This window comes from Astyanax mexicanus, unplaced genomic scaffold (assembly GCF_023375975.1).
Source record: "Astyanax mexicanus isolate ESR-SI-001 unplaced genomic scaffold, AstMex3_surface scaffold_50, whole genome shotgun sequence".
Classification (NCBI taxonomy): domain Eukaryota; kingdom Metazoa; phylum Chordata; class Actinopteri; order Characiformes; family Acestrorhamphidae; genus Astyanax; species Astyanax mexicanus.
In genome coordinates, this window is record NW_026040060.1 from 51,182 (window position 1) to 71,458 (window position 20,277).

At 44.2% G+C, this 20,277-nt stretch overlaps 1 protein-coding gene across 2 annotated transcripts in view; it reads right to left on the minus strand.

Annotated features, from left to right (window-relative positions):
• Positions 1–3,132: 3,132 nt before the first annotated feature.
• The window catches only part of LOC125797555 (netrin-3-like), a 275,873-nt gene continuing 258,728 nt past the window's right edge, over positions 3,133–20,277 (minus strand). For both annotated transcript variants that reach the window (XM_049474017.1, XM_049474018.1), the window contains exons 3-7: positions 13,714–13,902; positions 5,249–5,398; positions 5,043–5,096; positions 4,729–4,803; positions 3,133–4,458 (exon numbers count right to left, since the gene is read on the minus strand). In XM_049474017.1, the coding sequence (XP_049329974.1) occupies positions 4,127–4,458; positions 4,729–4,803; positions 5,043–5,096; positions 5,249–5,398; positions 13,714–13,902 (800 nt within the window). In that variant the 3' untranslated portion in view covers positions 3,133–4,126. The remainder of the gene's footprint in view (positions 4,459–4,728; positions 4,804–5,042; positions 5,097–5,248; positions 5,399–13,713; positions 13,903–20,277) is intronic.

Sequence of the window (20,277 nt, forward strand, 5' to 3'; positions counted from 1 at the left end):
CAGCTGTTTTGGATCAGCTTGGCTGAGGTGAATTTGTCTGCTCTTACCCCCTTTTACCGCTCGCTTCTTCAGGTTTGGGGATCAATGTTACGGGTGTGTTGGGATGTTCAGGATCCTGGAGAGTGGATACTGGAAGAACCGCTATTTTTTAATCCACCGATACGGACTAATTTGTTATCCTCTGTGAGTTTGAGAGTGTGTCTTTTGAGACATGGATGCACAATGTTGAGCCACTGTATAGATGGTAATGGATGGAAATCACGGAATTTAGGGAAATAGCCGGTCTGCAATCTTCCAGGGTGGCTGCGAGGTTGTTGGAGGAGATACGGTCAGGGCTTCCAGGATGCTACAGAGAAGCTGTTGGAAGAGGTGGATTACGGAGTCGACGAGAGGAAAGACTTTGTGCACCCAGTTTCAGAGTGGACATGGCGATTGAGGAGGATCCAGATGGAGAAGGAGTTCCAGTATCTACGATCTTCCATGTTCCGGAGCTGGGTGATTTCCAGGAACTGTCTAAGAAGGACTTATATTGTGCTTGTGTGAAGGTCACGCATCAAACCGTGCTGAAGCGTCACAACTTGTCTAAGTGGTTGGTGTTGTTTGGACCAGACTTCCCTCTGAGGGACAGGTGGAGATCCCTATATAAACCTCCCATAGAGAAGCGTACAGCTGATCTTGAGTGGAGGATTATTCATGGGGTGATAGCCACAGACAGACATGTGGCACGCCTGAATCCAGCAGTTAGGGGGCAATGTAGGTTCTGTGGGCTGGAGGAAACTGTGGAGCATTTATTCTTGCGATGTAGCAGGTTAAACGCTCTGTTTCTTTTTTTAAAGGGTTGTTTTGATCTCTCTCTCTCTCTCTCTCTCTGTTTCTCTCTCTGTTTCTCTCTCTCTCTTTCTCTCTCTGTTTCTCTCTGTCTCTCTCTCTCTCTCTGTTTCTCTCTCTGTTTCTCTCTCTCTCTGGGTGGTGGAGGGGTGGATGGTGGAGGGGTGGATGGGGGTGGAAGAGGGGTGTAGTTTTACGACTCTTCGTTTTTGTTTATTCCAACATTTTTTAATCAGAAACACAGATCTGGAGCTGCGGCCGGGGCGTCCAATCAGAACGAGTGAATTTCTGAATGATGAGCTTCAGGATGAAGAATGCAAACAGGAGAGCAGGAGTCAGATTTACCCCTCTAACTTAATCTGAAACAGAGCGAGTGAGAGGGGGCGGAGCTAACGCTAACGACTCCAGATCCGGCCGAGGGGAGGGGCGTTCTCACTCTGAACTGAAGGGGGTGGGAGGATTTCTAAGCACCTCTATAACATTAGATCACCATTCAGAGTCTGTGATACGATTATAAACCATTATAATTTATTTTATTCTGTACAGGATTTTATTTTCCTCAGTGCCTGGAACTTTTAAACTAAAGTATCTGTAATGATCCACTATATATCCTGCTATTTAATAAGCTCTTTAACACTGTTTATATTTACTTAAAGAAAAAAAACAAAGTTATTTTAATAAATTGAATAATTAATATAGGAATCTAGGAGTAATGTAAGAGTAATATTAAAACCAGCTACCGGGAAAAAACAGAAACAGAAGGTTGTTATAATTTTATGTCTGAACAGTTTCATTACTATATGGAGCTGGTTTTAATAAAGGTTGATCTGTGTATAAATAAAGTATTATACAAAGTATATAATAGAAAGTTACACATTTTAATATAATAGGTATAATTTGTAATGTTTTATATGCACACCGGATAATTTTATTATATTTATATTACGGTTTTAGAGGTAAAAACACGTAGCTACGTTCTGCCAGCTCTGTTCAATTAATCCATTCAGAATCATCCACGCCCATAGCAACCACCGATAAATACCACAGCAACCACTTAGCACTTAAGCTGTGCAGCTGCAGTTGTGAATGGTTTATATAGAGTATATATAGAGAATAGTGGGCGTGGCTTGTGTGTGTGGATTAAGGTATTAAATCTCCACACGGCGGGACCTGTATGATCAACAGTTACCTGGATTTCAGGTATTTATTAATGTTATTCTTCATTTCTTTTAGGATTTCTCACTGAGAGGATCTTTCCTGTTCATTCCAGCTGGGACTCTTATTTTGAAAATGAAGCTCTGCCTTTTGAAGAGGAAGTAGTGGCAGCCATTGTTATGGAGGACTGAGGTTGGAGGTTGGAGAACCTGGGTGAGCTCTTTCTCCTCTCTCCCTGTTTTCATATTGCTGTGTTGATTTGAGGGATTTTTGAAATGTTGGGCCTCATGTTTCAGTAATTTCAGAGTTCTGATCTAAGATCAAATTCAGCACAGTGCAAATTTTAGTAACTGGCCCCAGTTCAGTGTTTCACTATGAGAACATTAATAAATAAATATTAATAAACCCCCGCTCAGTGTTAATAAATACGGTGACATTGTTTGCTTAAAATGCTGCTGCTTTTTGAGTATTTTATTAGTAAATGCTCGGTTTGATCAGGTTGTTGCAGTGTGATGCAGACAGTAGCTGTGATGAGGGGGCGGGTCTTCTGCTGTAGTCAGGAGTTTCTGCTTCTCCGATGAGAAGTCGGAGTTATAAGCACCTCGCTTCACCTGCTTTACTGTCAGCGTGATAAAACATTAAAAACAGTTTTCTTCTGATCTTTTGGAAAACCGCACCAGCTGATGAATAATAAACAGCATTGTTCCATAATGAATTAAACATAGTAAATTAATTAACATTACAAACTAAAGGAATGTGCCCAAACAACCAATAACAGACGGAGCATTGTTAAAGGAAAGGAATATCAATAGTGGAGATAATGTGTGTGACGGGGAGTGTGTGACGGGGAGTGTTACAGGGCGTGTGCCGGGGCAAGAGATGGGAGACGTGTGTGCCAGGGCAGAAACTCATATCTCCATGATTCTGACATCATGTGAACACAGTGTAATTGCTGGCCGTTGTTTCTACAGAGTTGTGATGTTCAGGGATTTTGTTGTCGAGCAGAAAGATCTACTGAAGAATCTTCTAGCGTAGAATCTGTTTTTACACTTACCGACACAAAAAATAACGCCCCAAGCTGTTTATAGTAGTAAAGTAGTGAATGTAGGTATGTGTGAGTGTAATAATGATAAAGTAGTGATTACAGTATTAGAGTGAAAGAATAAGTTTATTGGTGAAAACTCTACTGCAACAGAAAGGAAGCTATAGTACCCTGTGGAAAATGCTGCTATCAGTTGGAAGTTCGGTGTGAGAGGCAGCAACACATGGATCTGCAGGATGTTCTGCACAGATCACTGAGATCACTGTTCCTCCTATCACTACTAGGAGTGACTGACTCTCACTGTATGAGATGATCCTCAGATCATCAATCACACCTGCAGTTTACAGTGTGAACTCCTCAGTCCAGGTCAAAGGCAGGATTGAAGCTTTAACATGAGACTCCAAACGCAAACCTGACCATCATCAGATCCCAAACAGAACCTGGTTTTGTGTCTAAAGACAACACAGTCTCTGAGCAGTGGCCCAGTTTTTAATTTACACATTACTGCAGACGAAGGGAACAGAGGATGGATAACAGATTGTTTTTAATGAATGTCCTGTTATGAGCTCTGAGTCCTGTTATGTCTGAGTGCGTCATAGAGGCCTGTCTGACAGTGATCTCTCACCAAGAGGTACACTACCCACCTCTGAGCATCAGAGAGACTTATTATAGGGCAGCAGTGGAAGCTCTTTTACACCCTCTTGTGGTAAGACCCAGTGTCTATTTAGACCACACCTGTAATCATTTACATTTCTGCCTCAGACAGAACCAGGTGTTTATTGTTTGTGTTTAGATCAGAACTCATTACAACCATTGATTCTTTAACACAGAACTGAAGATTCCTCTCAGGATTAAAAACAGACCTCGTTACTGCCCTCCAGACTGGAGATGGGTAGTGGTTCATGTCTCACTTTTGTGTGTGTGTGTGTAGGTGTAATGTAAGTGTGTGTATCTGTTACTAGTGGTTTCTGCACCAGTCTTTATTGTCCTTTTTTTATGGTCCCTTCACAAGGCTGACCAACAGTCCACATGTGACCCCCCCATATGAGGTCAGTAAGGTCAGTAGGGTCACGCAGCGGGGGCGTGCGCCGTCGCGTCAGATCACGCGTTGCTGCACTTGCCCTTCTTCTCCTTGCGCTGGAACTTGCGGAGGCGCCGTGTCCAGATGTCCCGCCACTGGATGACCAGACTGTTTTTATCGGCCACCAGCCCCGCCCCCTCCGGGCTGGCCCCGCCCTCTGTGGAGCCCAGTATGAGGAAGCGCTTGCCCATGTGTATCCGAGGACACTTGCAGGCCAGGTCCTTCATGTGGACCCACAGCAGGTTCTCGCCTCTCTTCAGCGGCTCCCTGCTCTTATACACCGACACCAGGCTCACCGCAAACTTTGCCCAGTCCCCAACCGTCTCCATGTCCAGCACGCTCACCAGCACAGCTACACAAACACACACACACACACAGATTAGAGTTAGCAAACAATAGCACACATCTGTTCACCTTTTCGTCTGAATTTTTTTAAATCTGTGTGCCTTTGCATTTTTGCATCCGTGCGCCTTTTTGTCTGTCACTTTTTGTGTGCTTGCCTTTTCGCCTGTTCGCCTATTCGTCTGTGCTTCTTTGCATCTGTGCATGTCTGTGTTTGTCTGCCTGTGTGCACGTGTCAGTGTGTCCACCTGTCCGTGTGTGTGTCCGTGTGCATGCGTACCGTAGTCTTTCTTGCAGTATTTCTTCATGTTGATCTTCAGGTTTCCTTTAGGTGGTTTACAGTAGGACTCACAGTCTGAGAAGAAGAAACACAGTTAGCTCTTAAATCAGAACTGATTTTTAAATTACAGCAAATTCTTCCTAACCCTTCTTATGTCATGATGATACAAATTAAATCAAATTTTTTTGTATATCGCTTTTTACAACTGACGTTGTCACAATGCAGATTTACAGAAACACTACACCCACCGTAAGCCTGGGTTCTACTGCTGCTGGAAATGCACTTATCTAGTGTTCTAGAGGTGAGATACTGACCTGCAGGTCCCTCAGTGCTGCTGATCACTGCTGTGGGGTTAATCACAGGAATCTCTGAAAAAAGAGATTTACAGATAAGAACATTTAGATCGATTAAGATACATTTAGACTGAAATCAACTTTAACATAGTTTTAAGAGGTAATAGTGAATCAGTAGAGTGTAATAGTGATGTATCAGTACGGTGCTCTACAGGAGTGTTACTCACTGATGCAGGGAGCTACAGGTGAGCGGCTCTGCTGGTAGCCCTTAGCGCAGCGGTTGCAGGTGATCCCGGTCACGCCGTCTTTACACGGGCACTGACCCGTCGTCTGATTACACGTCTTTCCTGCAGCGCCCACCGGGTGGCAGTCACACGCTGAGGAGAGGGGGAGGGGTAGCTGGATGTTAATATTTCCTTTTTAGTTTTCCCTTCACACTGATTGACTGGTAGTGTGTGTGTATATGTGTGTGTGTATAAAGTGTGTAGGCTAGGTTGGCACTTCCTTATGTACGGAAGTCCAAGTGCCCGCGTTAACAGCGTCTGTCCGGTTCTGTAAGAGCCCCGTGGCACTCACCCCGACACACACACTTCCCGTAAACACACACACACACCTCAGTTGCTGTTAAATGTGCTTTTAGAGGACACTGTGTGTTCTTTGGGTGAGCCAACATCACAAACACACACACACACACACACACACACACACACACACACACACACTGTGTTTAGTGGTGGAGTGGGATCTGTTGGAAAGGTCTGGAGCTGTTTCATTTCAGAGATCATATCCGGCCTTCTGACCAACACACACTACACTAAACACACACACTACACACACACACACACACTACACAAAACACACACACTACACTAAACACACACTACACTAAACACACACACTACACTAAACACACACTACACTAAACACACACACTACACTAAACACACACTACACACACACACACTACACTAAACACACACACTACACACACACACTACACTAAACACACACACTAAACACACACACTACACTAAACACACACACTACACTAAACACACACACTACACTAAACACACACACTACACTAAACACACACTACACAAAACACACACACTACACTAAACACACACTACACAAAACACACACACTACACACACACACTACACTAAACACACACACTAAACACACACACTACACTAAACACACACACTACACTAAACACACACACTACACTAAACACACACTACACAAAACACACACACTACACTAAACACACACTACACAAAACACACACTACACTAAACACACACACTACACTAAACACACACTACACACACACACACACTACACTAAACACACACTACACAAAACACACACACTACACTAAACACACACTACACAAAACACACACACTACACTAAACACACACTACACAAAACACACACACTACACTAAACACACACTACACTAAACACACACACTACACTAAACACACACTACACAAAACACACACACTACACTAAACACACACTACACAAAACACACACACTACACTAAACACACACTACACAAAACACACACACTACACTAAACACACACTACACAAAACACACACACTACACTAAACACACACTACACAAAACACACACACTACACTAAACACACACTACACAAAACACACACACTACACTAAACACACACTACACAAAACACACACACTACACTAAACACACACTACACTAAACACACACTACACAAAACACACACACTACACTAAACACACACACTAAACACACACACTACACTAAACACACACACTACACTAAACACACACACTACACTAAACACACACACTACACTAAACACACACTACACAAAACACACACACTACACTAAACACACACTACACTAAACACACACTACACAAAACACACACACTACACTAAACACACACTACACTAAACACACACTACACTAAACACACACTACACTAAACACACACACTACACACACACACACACACACTACACAAAACACACACACTACACTAAACACACACTACACTAAACACACACACTACACACACACACACACTACACTAAACACACACACTACAATAAACACACACACTACACTAACCACACACACTACACTAAACACACACACTACACACTACACTAACCACACACACTACACTAAACACACACACTACACACTACAATAAACACACACACTACACTAACCACACACACTACACTAAACACACACACTACACACTACACAAAACACACACACTACACTAAACACACACTACACTAAACACACACACTACACACACACACACACTACACTAAACACACACACTACAATAAACACACACACTACACTAAACACACACACTACACTAAACACACACACTACATACACACACACACACTACACTAAACACACACACACACTAAACACACACACTACACTAAACACACACACTACACTAAACACACACACTACACTAAACACACACACTACACACACACTACACTAAACACACACACTACACTAAACACACACACTACACTAAACACACACACTACTCTAAACACACACACTACACTAAACACACACTACACTGACCACACACACTACACTAAACACACACACTACAATAAACACACACACTACAATAAACACACACACTACACTAAACACACACACTACACTAAACACACACACTACACTAAACACACACACTACACACACACACTACACTAAACACACACACTACACTAAACACACACACTACACTAAACACACACACTACACACACACTACACTAAACACACACACACTGCACTAAACACACACACACTGCACACTACACACACACACTACACTAAACACACACACTACACACACTACACTAAATACACACACTACACTAAACACACACACTTCACACACACACTACACTAAACACAAACACTACACACACACTCACTACACTAAACACACACACTACACACACACTACACTAAACACACACACACACTACACTAAACACACACACTACACACACACTACACTAAACACACACTACACACACACTCACTACACTAAACACACACTACACTAAACACACACACTACACACACACACTACACTAAACACACACTACACACACACTCACTACACTAAACACACACTACACTAAACACACACACTACACACACACACTACACTAAACACACACTACACACACACTCACTACACTAAACACACTACACTAAACACACACACTACACACACACTATACTAAACACACACACTACACTAAACACACACTACACTAAACACACACACTACACACACACACTACACTAAACACACACACTACACTAAACACACACTACACTAAACACACACACACTACACTAAACACACACACTACACACACACACACTACACTAAACACACACACTACACACACACACACTACACTAACCACACACTACACTAAACACACACTACACTAAACACACACACTACACACACACTCACACACTACACTAAACACACACACTGCACACTACATGCACACACTTTGGTTTCACCAAGGAAAACCACAGGCACAACAAAAAGCATCACACCACCTTATGATGATGTTCTCTCCTCTGATTGGTCAGATCTGTCTGGGGCGCGGTTAATAAAGTAAATACAGGAAGAGGGTTCTGTGTCATGGATAAGCATGTTTTAGTGTAGTTTATCATGGAGCAGCAGAGATTAGCTTCAGTTAAAGCTGTTTAATAAGTTAATGATCTCGGTAATAAATCAGATTAAACTCCACCTGAACAGCCTTTTAGCCGAAAAACACAAGGAGTGTATTTGATAGTGTGAATAAGACCAGATTCTGTTCTCATCATAAACGTCTGGGTCTCAGTGTGGTTGTTTTGGGCTGATCACTACGCCTGATACCAGGTGTGAGCGTTTAACACGGGCTTCTGATTACATGTTGGAGATCATTTTACCAGCAGTTATTAAAATTGCTGCTAAACCCTCAAAATTAGCATTTAAGCTAACGGATATCAGTAACAGTGACGAGTGTATCAGTGCTTTTATGAAGCCGCATCAGAGAATTCCCAGAGTTTCCCACATTCTTCTGTTTCAGTTCTGCACCTGGCAGCTCACACACACACACACACACACTATACACATACACACAAACTACACACCACACACACTACACACATTCACAAATATCATAATGTTCTCCAGCCTCTGCAACACAATCCGTTCTAATGATCTCTAACCTCTAACACATGACCCCCAGTGTGTGACCCGGACCAGACCCGGACACACACACACACACACACACACACACACACACACACACACACACACACACACACACACAGGCAGACAAGGAGTGTGTGTGGTGTTGCAAGTCTGGAATGAAGGCTAAAGAACACTGATCCGATTTCACACTGTATCAAAATGAGTGTGTGTGTGTGTGTGTGTGTGTGTGTGTGTGTGTGTGTGTGTGTGTGTGTGTGAGCAGGTGCGTTGGGAATGGCGCTCTGGAATGTGGGGAATTCTCTCAGTGTGCAGTGTGGTCTCTCACCACCGTTAGTGTTTATTTTCTGATCAAATATAACATTCCCGACACTAGGAGAGTGAGCGCAGCATGACCTACTGCTCTCTCTCTCTCTCTCTCTCTCTCTCTCTCTCTCTCTCTCAGACTCCGGCTGCTGATGGAGAAACAGCACAACCTACTGTACTCTCTCTCTCTCTCTCTCTCTCTCTCAGACTCCGGCTGCTGATGGAGAAACAGCACAATGACCTACTGTACTCTCTCTCTCTCAGACTCCGGCTGCTGATGGAGAAACTGCACAACCTACTGTACTCTCTCTCTCTCTCTCTCTCTCTCAGACTCCGGCTGCTGATGGAGAAACTGCACAACCTACTGTACTCTCTCTCTCTCCCTCTCTCTCTCTCTCAGACTCTGGCTGCTGATGGAGAAGCAGCATGACCTACTGTACTCTCTCTCTCTCTCTCTCTCTCTCTCTCTCTCAGACTCCGGCTGCTGATGGAGAAGCAGCATGACCTACTGTACTCTCTCTCTCTCTCTCTCTCAGACTCCAGCTGCTGATGGAGAAACTGCACAACCTACTGTACTCTCTCTCCCTCTCTCTCTCTCTCTCTCTCTCAGACTCCAGCTGCTGATGGAGAAACAGCATGACCAACTGTACTCTCTCTCTCTCTCTCTCTCTCTCTCTCAGACTCCGGCTGCTGATGGAGAAGCACCATGATCTACTGTACTCTGACCCAGAGTATGATGTACCAGAGCGTTCTGTAACTGTGCTGAAATAGCTTTAGCTTTAGCTTTAGCTTGCTGGTGCACTGTGGGAGCTGAGGTGTGTTTGGGATCATAATGTTGCTGTTGAAGCTCTGGACCTATTCTTTCCTTTAGCAGTGAAATGTTTCTGTGCCACTGAGTGCAGATCACAGCATGATCCACCCACCCCCATGTTTAACAGTTCTCTTTAAGAATCTCTGCATTCTTTCTCTTCAGCAGTGTTTTAGGATGGATCAGACCTGTTTTAGATGTTTCTTTGAAATCTTCTAAAGCCGAGTGGGAGTGTTTTTTTTATGATCTTCATAAAGGTGATATTAGTGCTGGTGTATAACAGTACTCCACCCCCCCAGAGTCTGATCTCTGTTCCTCAAGCTCTTCTTCAGTCAGACAGGGTACACTCTTCTTCTTCTTCTTCTTCTTTATTTCTAATGTTTTGGTAAATGTACACTGAGGATCACACATACTAAAGAACTCTTCAGTTCCCCCTCCTCTCAGAAAAACAACCACCTTTAAAACACATCTGTGTGAGTGTGTGTATGTATAGTGTGTGTGTGTGTATAGTGTGTGTAGGGTGTGTGTAGTGTGTGTGTAGTGTGTGTGTAGTGTGTGTGTAGTGTGTGTATAGTGTGTGTATAGTGTGTGTGTGTAGTGTGTGTATAGTGTGTGTGTGTAGTGTGTGTATAGTGTGTATAGTGTGTGTGTAGTGTGTGTGTATAGTGCGTGTAGTGTGTGTATAGTGTGTGTGTGTAGTGTGTGTGTGTGTAGTGTGTGTATAGTGTGTGTATAGTGTGTATAGTGTGTGTAGTGTGTGTGTAGTGTGTGTGTATAGTGCGTGTAGTGTGTATAGTGTGTGTGTATAGTGTGTGTATTGTGTGTGTGTGTAGTGTGTTTGTGTGTGTGTGTGTGTGTAGTGTGTGTGTAGTGTGTGTGTATAGTGCGTGTAGTGTGTGTATAGTGTATAGTCTGGTTCTTGTTCTAATTCTGGTTCTGCTTCTCGTTCTGATTCTGGTTCTGGTTCTGGTTCTGGTTCTGGATCTGGTTTTGATTCTGATTCTGAATCTGGTTCTGGTTCTGGTTCTTGATCTTGATCTTGTTCTGGATCTGGATCTGGTTCTGATTCTGGTTCTGGTTCTGCTTCTCGTTCTGATTCTGGTTCTTGTTCTGGATCTGGTTTTGATTCGGATTCTGGTTCTGGTTCTGGTTCAGCCTGGTTGGGTCAGGCAGGATCTCGTAATGAGGAAAGCCCATTGGGAATCCTCTGTGGGCTTGGTGTTAGCATATCGGGTGTTAGCGTATCGGGTGTTAGCGTATCGGGTGTTAGCGTATGGGGTGTTAGCGTAGACTTAGAACATAGATTTATAAAAGACTTATCTTGTGTCTTTCTCGTCTACAGTAGACCTGCAGCTGAACATTATTCTGGCTGTTGATTGATCTGACAATTGTTTTTTGATAATACTGTAGATAGATAGATAGATAGATAGATAGATAGATAGATAGATAGATAGATAGATAGATAGATAGATAGATAGATAGATAGATAGATAGATAGATAGATAGATAGATAGATAGATAGATAGATAGATAGATAGATAGATAGATAGATAGATAGATACTTTATTGATCCCCGAGGGGAAATTCACATTGCAGGGTTAGTTCCGACCCTGCAATGTGATTGGCTGAGAGGCGTTCTATGAGTGCCGTTATCAGCCGATAATGCACTGTAACCGAAGCTCTCCATGTATTACTCTGCCACATACAGGTAACCTAGCAACGATGCAGCGCTTACAAACCAAACAGTGCAGCTACAAACAGAGCAGCAATGGAACTATTTTAACTGGCAGAGTTTGTATAACCAATCAGATCCTATTTTCTCCTCCTCTTTAACTCTTTAAAATCTTTCAATAAACAGAGATAATGGAACTGTGGTATAATCACAATAATACACTTGCAATATTGTAAAAGCAGTGCCAATATTACACCTTATAGCACAAACCTCAAGTGTATTATTGCTTTATTAATTGATTAGCCAGCAATTACTTCTGCCATCCCTTCCCTTGCTTTAAAACAACAGTAGCAGCTGAATGAGGGGTTTAAGTGCTGTTTAAAGTCTCAGAAGGTGTTTAAGTGTGGAATGTTGTGATATTTACTGAGTTAATATGTAATCTGTTGTGTTTGTAAATATTTTCAGTTTAATTGATTGATCACTACATTCCTTTTCATCTCAAGACTCGCTGGTCTTTCTTTGAGAGAATCGGGAGTCTGAAACCGATCCAGAGCTTCCAGCTTCCTGCATCCTGTTAGATATAAAACCCACAAGATCCAGCTCATCCTGATCTGCTGCTGCTGGTCAAAACCCCAAAACCCCAAACCTCAAAACCCCAAAATCCTAAAACCCCAAAACCCCAAAATCCTAAAACCTGACCCGAACCTAAATGCCTTCAGTTTCATGAGATGCCTCGACCCACCGTCTCTCAGGACACTTACAGGACCAGTATCCAGGTTCTGTCCTGTAGGAGGTGATGGACTGAACCCTCTTACAGCAGAATCACTCGCTCATCTCAAACATCACGAAATTCTCCTCAATACTGTAAAACCAAACATGCAGTAATGCAGTAATGACCCCCTTCCACTAATGAGTCTAGAACCAGTTCTGGGTAAGAACTCTCAGATCCGGCTGTTCTGCTGATCAGAAAGAAGAAACTAGAACTAATCTCAGTGGGTCTTTCAGGAGTGAAGCAGACTGAACTTCACCATCAGCTGTGAGGAGGAGAGGATTCTGCCCTTACCTACCACACCTGCACCCCCCGCCCCTTCCTACCACACCTGGACCCCCCCGCCCCTACCTACCGCACCTGCACCCCCCCGCCCCTACCTACCGCACCTGCACCCCCCCGCCCCTACCTACCACACCTGCACCCCCCCGCCCCTTCCTACCACACCTGCACCCCCCGCACCTACCTACCACACCTGCACCCCCCCCGCACCTACCTACCACACCTGCACCCCCCGCCCCTACCTACTACACCTGCACCCCCCCGCCCCTACCTACCACACCTGCACCCCCCCGCCCCTACCTACCACACCTGCACCCCCCCGCACCTACCTACCACACCTGCACCCCCCCGCCCCTACCTACCACACCTGCACCCCCCCCGCCCCTACCACACCTGCACCCCCCCCCCGCCCCTACCTATCACACCTGCACCCCCCCGCCCCTACCTACCGCACCTGCACCCCCCCGCCCCTACCTACCGCACCTGCACCCCCCCGCCCCTACCTACCGCACCTGCACCCCCGGTGTTTCATGCCTACAGTACAGTACTGGTGATAGTGAGTTACCTTTGCACGCTTTCCGGTGTGTGATTGGTCGGCTCATGTCTCTGTAGTATCCCTCTTTACAGTAGTGGCAGTGTCGGCCGGCAGTGTTGTGTCTGCAGTTCATACAAACTCCTCCACTCCTCCGTCCAGAGAGCTTAAACAACTCCATATTAAACCTGCAGCGCCGGGCGTGCAAGTTACACCTACAGGCTGCAGAGAGACAGAGAGAGAGACAGAGAGAGAGACAGAGAGAGAGAGTAATTTGTTATCTAGTATAAGTGAGGTATTGAATGTAAAGTATTAACTGAACAGACAGTTTGGGAACACCCACACCTGTATAAGTTGTAAGGTGTTATCTTGAGGTTGATTGAACACTGGTCAGTGTGTGTGTATAGTGTGTGTGTGTGTGTGTGTGTGCGCGCGCAGGAAAAGGCTGTATAATTTTAAAGGCAGTGTGAGCTAAAGTCAACAGTCTGAGATTACTACAGATCCAAATCATGAATGCCTGCAAATACACATGTGCGAGTGTGTGTGCGAGTGTGTGTGCGAGTGTGTGTGCGAGTGTGTGTGCGAGTGTGTGAGCGAGTGTGTGAGCGAGTGTTACATCCCTTCTTGAACAGCAGCAGGGGTGTGATTCGCACTAAAGAGCTAGAGGGGATGGAAGAAGCAGAAATAGAGGCTGAATTGGAAGGACAGGGAATTATTAAAGTTAAGCGGGTAATCATAAAAAGGCAAGATACGACTATTAGAACAAATACGTACATAATCACTTTCAATCGACCTACCCCACCAGATAAGATAAATATTGGATACCTAAGAACTCAAGTTGATTTGTATATCCCAAACCCATTACAGTGTTATAAATGCCAGAAGTATGGGCATGGTGCTACAAACTGCAGAAATGGTGGTGAGGAAGATCATGGACCTGGATGCCAAAATCCACCAAAATGTGTGAATTGTGCTGGTTCACACAGTGTTGCAGCCAAAGACTGTCCAGTATGGCAAAAAGAAAAGGAGATACAAAGAGTTCGACATCATAAAAAAGTCAGCTATGTTGAAGCAAGGAGAATAATTGAAAATCTTCCGGTTTTCAGGATGGAGAAAACATTTGCTGACCAAAGTTAAGAAAGTTATGAGTAGGGAGATTCAAACAAATTTGACCTGGATCAAGAATGACAATCCAAAGGTAGTGACCTGTATCAAGGGATCTGCTGATAAACCGAAGGTTGAAAATGTAGTCCGTAAAACGGATGCAACTAAAACAAGAGGCAAGACAAAGAAAAAAGCAGCCACACAAGTTTCCATGAGTCTAGACAGCGACAAAAGAAAAGACGTTGTAAGAGATGTTGAAATGTTAGAAGCTGCAAAGCCCAAACCCCGCAGTCCATCCCCAAGGACCAAACAACGGACTAACCCCTACATAACGGCCCATAGTAAGATCATTCAATGGAACTGTCGAGGTCTTCGAGCTAATTTTGCAGAGATTCAACACCTGACAGCAGAAATAGACCCAGTCGCCTTTTGCCTGCAAGAAATCAAGATAAATACATCTCTTATTCCCCCTTTAAAGGGCTACTCAACTTACTCTGGTCTTGGACCTCTCAATGCACAGGGAGGCACAGCTATCCTAGTTAAGGGTAATGTTATCCACAGTCCAATTTCTCTGACTTCCAACATCCAGGCCACTGCTATCCGGATTTCCCTTCGCAAGACTATAACCTTATGTTCTGTTTCCTTATGTTCTGTTTATCTTCCTCCTAAATACAAATGCTCAAGCCAGGATTTGAACAACCTTATCGAACAATTACCCTCACCCATTCTTATGCTGGGGGACTTCAACGCCCACAACCCTATATGGGGCAGTGTCCGTACAAATCCTACAGGCAGATTGGTGGAACACCTGCTTTCTTCAAGCAGTTTGTGCTTATTAAATACAGGTTCCAATACATACCTTCATCCAGGACATGGAGTATATTCTGCTATTGATCTCTCCTTGTGTTCTCCGGGAATTTATACTGATATGACCTGGCAAAGAGGGGACGACCTTTGTGGAAGTGATCACTTTCCCCTACTCATTGGCATACAGAACAGGCTCGGCACAGCATCTAAACAGAAATGGAATTTTAAAAAGGCAGATTGGACATTGTTTAGCTATTTGTGCGACTGCAACTTACAGCATCTTGATCTGGCTAGACATTACTCTATACAGCATTTTTCGGATATCCTTCTTCGCTCTGCAGCAGATTCAATACCCAAATCCTCAGGGAAGGCCAGGAAACGTAGAAATCCGTGGTTCAATGACGATTGCAAATCTGCAATAAGAGCACGGAAAAAAGCTGAGAGAAAGTTTAGCAGCCAACCTACCGCACAGAACCTGACCCTTTTGAAAATCTCCAGGGCACAAGCTCGAAGGATCATCAACCAGGCCAAAAGAAGTTCCTGGGAGGCCTTTGTTTCTACACTGAAAGTAACTTCTTCATCAAGACTTGTGTGGAATATGGTCAAAAACATGAAGAATAAAGGTAATCCCTCCCAACTACGCCACATCAAGACTGAGGATCGCCTTTTAACCTCAGAAAAGGACATTGCTAATGCTCTTGCTGCACATTTCAAATCCATTTCATCCGCAATGAACTATCAGACGGACTTTAACAGAATCAGATTGTCTAGAGAGCAGCTGCCCGTTTGCTTTCAGACCACTAACACAGAATCATATAATAACCCCTTTACACTGGAGGAATTGATGTTGGCCATAAACTCTGCAAACGATTCCGCAATGGGTCCGGACCTCATCCGTTACCAATTCCTTAAACACCTCTCTCATATGTCTCTCTTCTACTTTCTACAATGCATTAACGGAATATGGTCGGCAGGGAGATTCCCTGAGTTTTGGAAGGAATCTGAGGTCCTTCCTTTTCTTAAACCAGGAAAGGATCCCTCTGACCCAAACAGTTATCGGCCAATTGCACTTACAAGCTGCCTGGGTAAGACTGTTGAACAGCTGGTGAACCGGAGACTGGTGTGGTTCCTGGAGACAAACAGTATTTTGAGTAAATACCAGAGTGGTTTCAGGAAGGGCAAGAGCACAGAGGATCATCTGATCAGAATGGAAAAATTTATTTGTGATGGATTTGTCAGTAAGCAACATGTTGTTTCTGTGTTGTTTGACATTGAAAAGGCGTATGACACTACGTGGAGGCATGGGATCCTAGAGGATTTACACAGCATGGGACTCAGAGGACAGCTCCCTATGTTAATTTCGGATTATCTCAATAACCGCCTTTTCAGAGTGAAAGTAAATGACACCCACTCGGACCTACACCATCAAGAACAGGGCGTGCCCCAGGGTGGAGTTTTGTCTGTAACCCTGTTCAATATTAGAATCAATGGTATTGCACAAAACTTGGATCCTAATGTCATGATCTGCCAATACGTGGATGATCTCTGTATTAGCAGCAGAGGCAGATATATGGCACATGTTGAACGATCACTCCAGTTGTCCATCAATAAGATTCAGAAATGGACTCTCCAAAATGGTTTTAAGCTGTCCAAATCTAAGACTGTTTGTTGTCATTTTTGCACAATGAGGGCTCTACATCCGGAACCCCGACTTTTCTTAGATGATGAACTTCTGAAAGTCGAGAAGTCAGTTCGGTTTTTGGGGCTGTGGCTGGACTCCAAACTAGACTTTAAGACTCACATTCAGTTCCTTAAAAAGAAGTGCCTAAACTCCCTACAGCTTATAAAGGTCCTAGCAAATACCAGATGGGGCGCGAATGTACGACTTTTGAAACGCCTCTTCACTGCTCTCATACGACCCCGTTTTGATTATGGTAGTACAGTTTATGGAGCTGCTAGACCTTCATACCTGAAACCTCTGAATACAGTCTACCACCAAGGCCTCAGGCTCATCCTGGGTGCCTTCAGAACGTCTCCTATCTCAAGCCTGCACGTGGAAGCGGGTGAACTTCCTCTACCTATCAGAAGACTCCAGATCAACTTGCGAACAGCTCTCAGGATAAAAGAAAACAGAAATAATCCAACGTACCAAGCAGTCTTTGGCGTTTCACCGGATCATCTCTATGAAATAAGACCCAATCTGATCAGGCCTTTTGGCCTGCGGATAGGTCCCATATTATCTGACTTCAATATTCCAGAGAGCCCTACCAAGTTCCTTATGCCTGCTCCTTGTCTTCATATGATACAGTCAGACTCAGTTTCCCAGAACATAGATTTGTATTTACTGATTGATCAAAAACAGAGGCTTACGTGGGTGCTGCTTTTACCACCACTGATCACTGTGACAGCATCCGCCTCCCATTTCATGCTTCAATATACACGGCGGAGGCTCATGCCCTCCTCCTGGCTGTCAGATATATATCTACTAGCTCCTACAAAAAAATTGTTATCTGTACAGACTCAAAGTCCTGCATCACTGCTCTGGAATCTTTGAACATGGACCACCCAGTTCTCCAAGAACTACTAGCCTCAGACAGAGACCTCTACAGCCGGGGATTTTACATTCTCTATTGGTGGGTTCCTGGACATAGTGGCATTGGGGGCAATGAAAAAGCAGACATTTTAGCAAGGGAAGCAAGAAACCAGGACCTTTCTTGGAACTATGTCCCAATTACAGATGCCTACTATCTCATCGACTATCACTGTAGAAGAAAATGGCAAGATGAATGGTCCAGCACTCCACAAAATAAACTGTATGAAATATCACCAATGATAAATAGACAATGCAATATGGACTTCCTTAATAGACAAGAACAGACAATCATGACTTGGTGCCGAATTGGACATACTACTCTTACCCATTGTCACCTCCTGGTTGGCGAACGGACTCCAGCCTGCCAGTTCTGTGATACTCCTCTAACAATTAAACATATCTTAGTAGACTGCCCTGCACTTTTAACCACCAGAAAGGACTTTTATAGGGTTGCAAACGTGATAGAACTGGTTGAAACGATTCCACCAGATAAAATACTTCATTTTCTGGAAGTCCTTCATATGAAGACACTAATTTAAGACTGTGATGCTCAAGATATGAACATTGTTGATGCCATAAAATAGCCATCATGTTGCTGATATGGCACAAAACCCAAACAAACAAACTTACACCAACTCAAACTCAGCTCTTACACCAACTCTCACACCAACTCAAACTCACCTCTCACACCAACTCACACACCAACTCAAACTCACCTCTCACACCAACTCAAACTCAGCTCTTACATCAACTCTCACACCAACTCAAACTCACCTCTCACACCAGCTCAAACTCAGCTCTTACATCAACTCTCACACCAACTCAAACTCACCTCTCACACCAACTCACACACCAACTCAAACTCACCTCTCACACCAACTCTCACACCAACTCAAACTCACCTCTCACACCAGCTCAAACTCAGCTCTTACACCAACTCTCACACCAACACAAACTCACCTCTCACACCAACTCTCACACCAACTCAAACTCAGCTCTTACACCAACTCAAACTCAGCTCTCACACCAACTCAAACTCAGCTCTCACACCAGCTCAAACTCAGCTCTTACACCAACTCAAACTCAGCTCTCACACCAGCTCAAACTCAGCTCTTACACCAACTCAAACTCAGCTCTCACACCAACTCAAACTCAGCTCTCACACCAACTCAAACTCACCTCTCACACCAGGTCAAACTCACCTCTCACCCCAGCTCAAACTCAGCTCTTACACCAACTCTCACACCAACTCAAACTCACCTCTCACACCAACTCTCACATCAACTCAAACTCAGCTCTCGCACCAGCTCAAACTCAGCTCTTACACCAACTCTCACACCAACTCAAACTCACCTCTCACACCAACTCTCACATCAACTCAAACTCAGCTCTCGCACCAGCTCAAACTCAGCTCTTACACCAACTCTCACACCAACTCAAACTCACCTCTCACACCAACTCAAACTCAGCTCTTACACCAACTCAAACTCAGCTCTCACACCAACTCAAACTCAGCTCTCACACCAACTCAAACTCAGCTCTCACACCAACTCAAACTCAGCTCTTACACCAACTCAAACTCAGCTCTCACACCAACTCAAACTCAGCTCTCACACCAACTCAAACTCAGCTCTCACACCAACTCAAACTCAGCTCTTACACCAACTCAAACTCAGCTCTCACACCAGCTCAAACTCAGTTCTTACACCAACTCTCCCACCAGCTTAAACTCAGCTCTCAAAATCAGCTCTCACACCAGCTCTCACACCAGCTCAAACTCAGCTCTCACACCAGCTCTCACACCAGCTCAAACTCAGCTCCTACACCGGCTCAAACTCAGCTCTCACATCAACTCAAACTCAGCTCTTACACCAGCTTAAACTCAGCTCTCACACCAACTCAAACTCAGCTCAAACTCCCCTCTCACACCAGCTCAGACTCAGCTCTCACACCAACTCTCACACCAGCTCAAACTCAGCTCTCACACCAGCTCAGACTGAGCTCTCACACCAACTCTCACACCAGCTCGAACTCAGCTCTCACACCAGCTCAAACTCAGCTCTCACCAACTCTCACACCAGCTCAAACTCAAC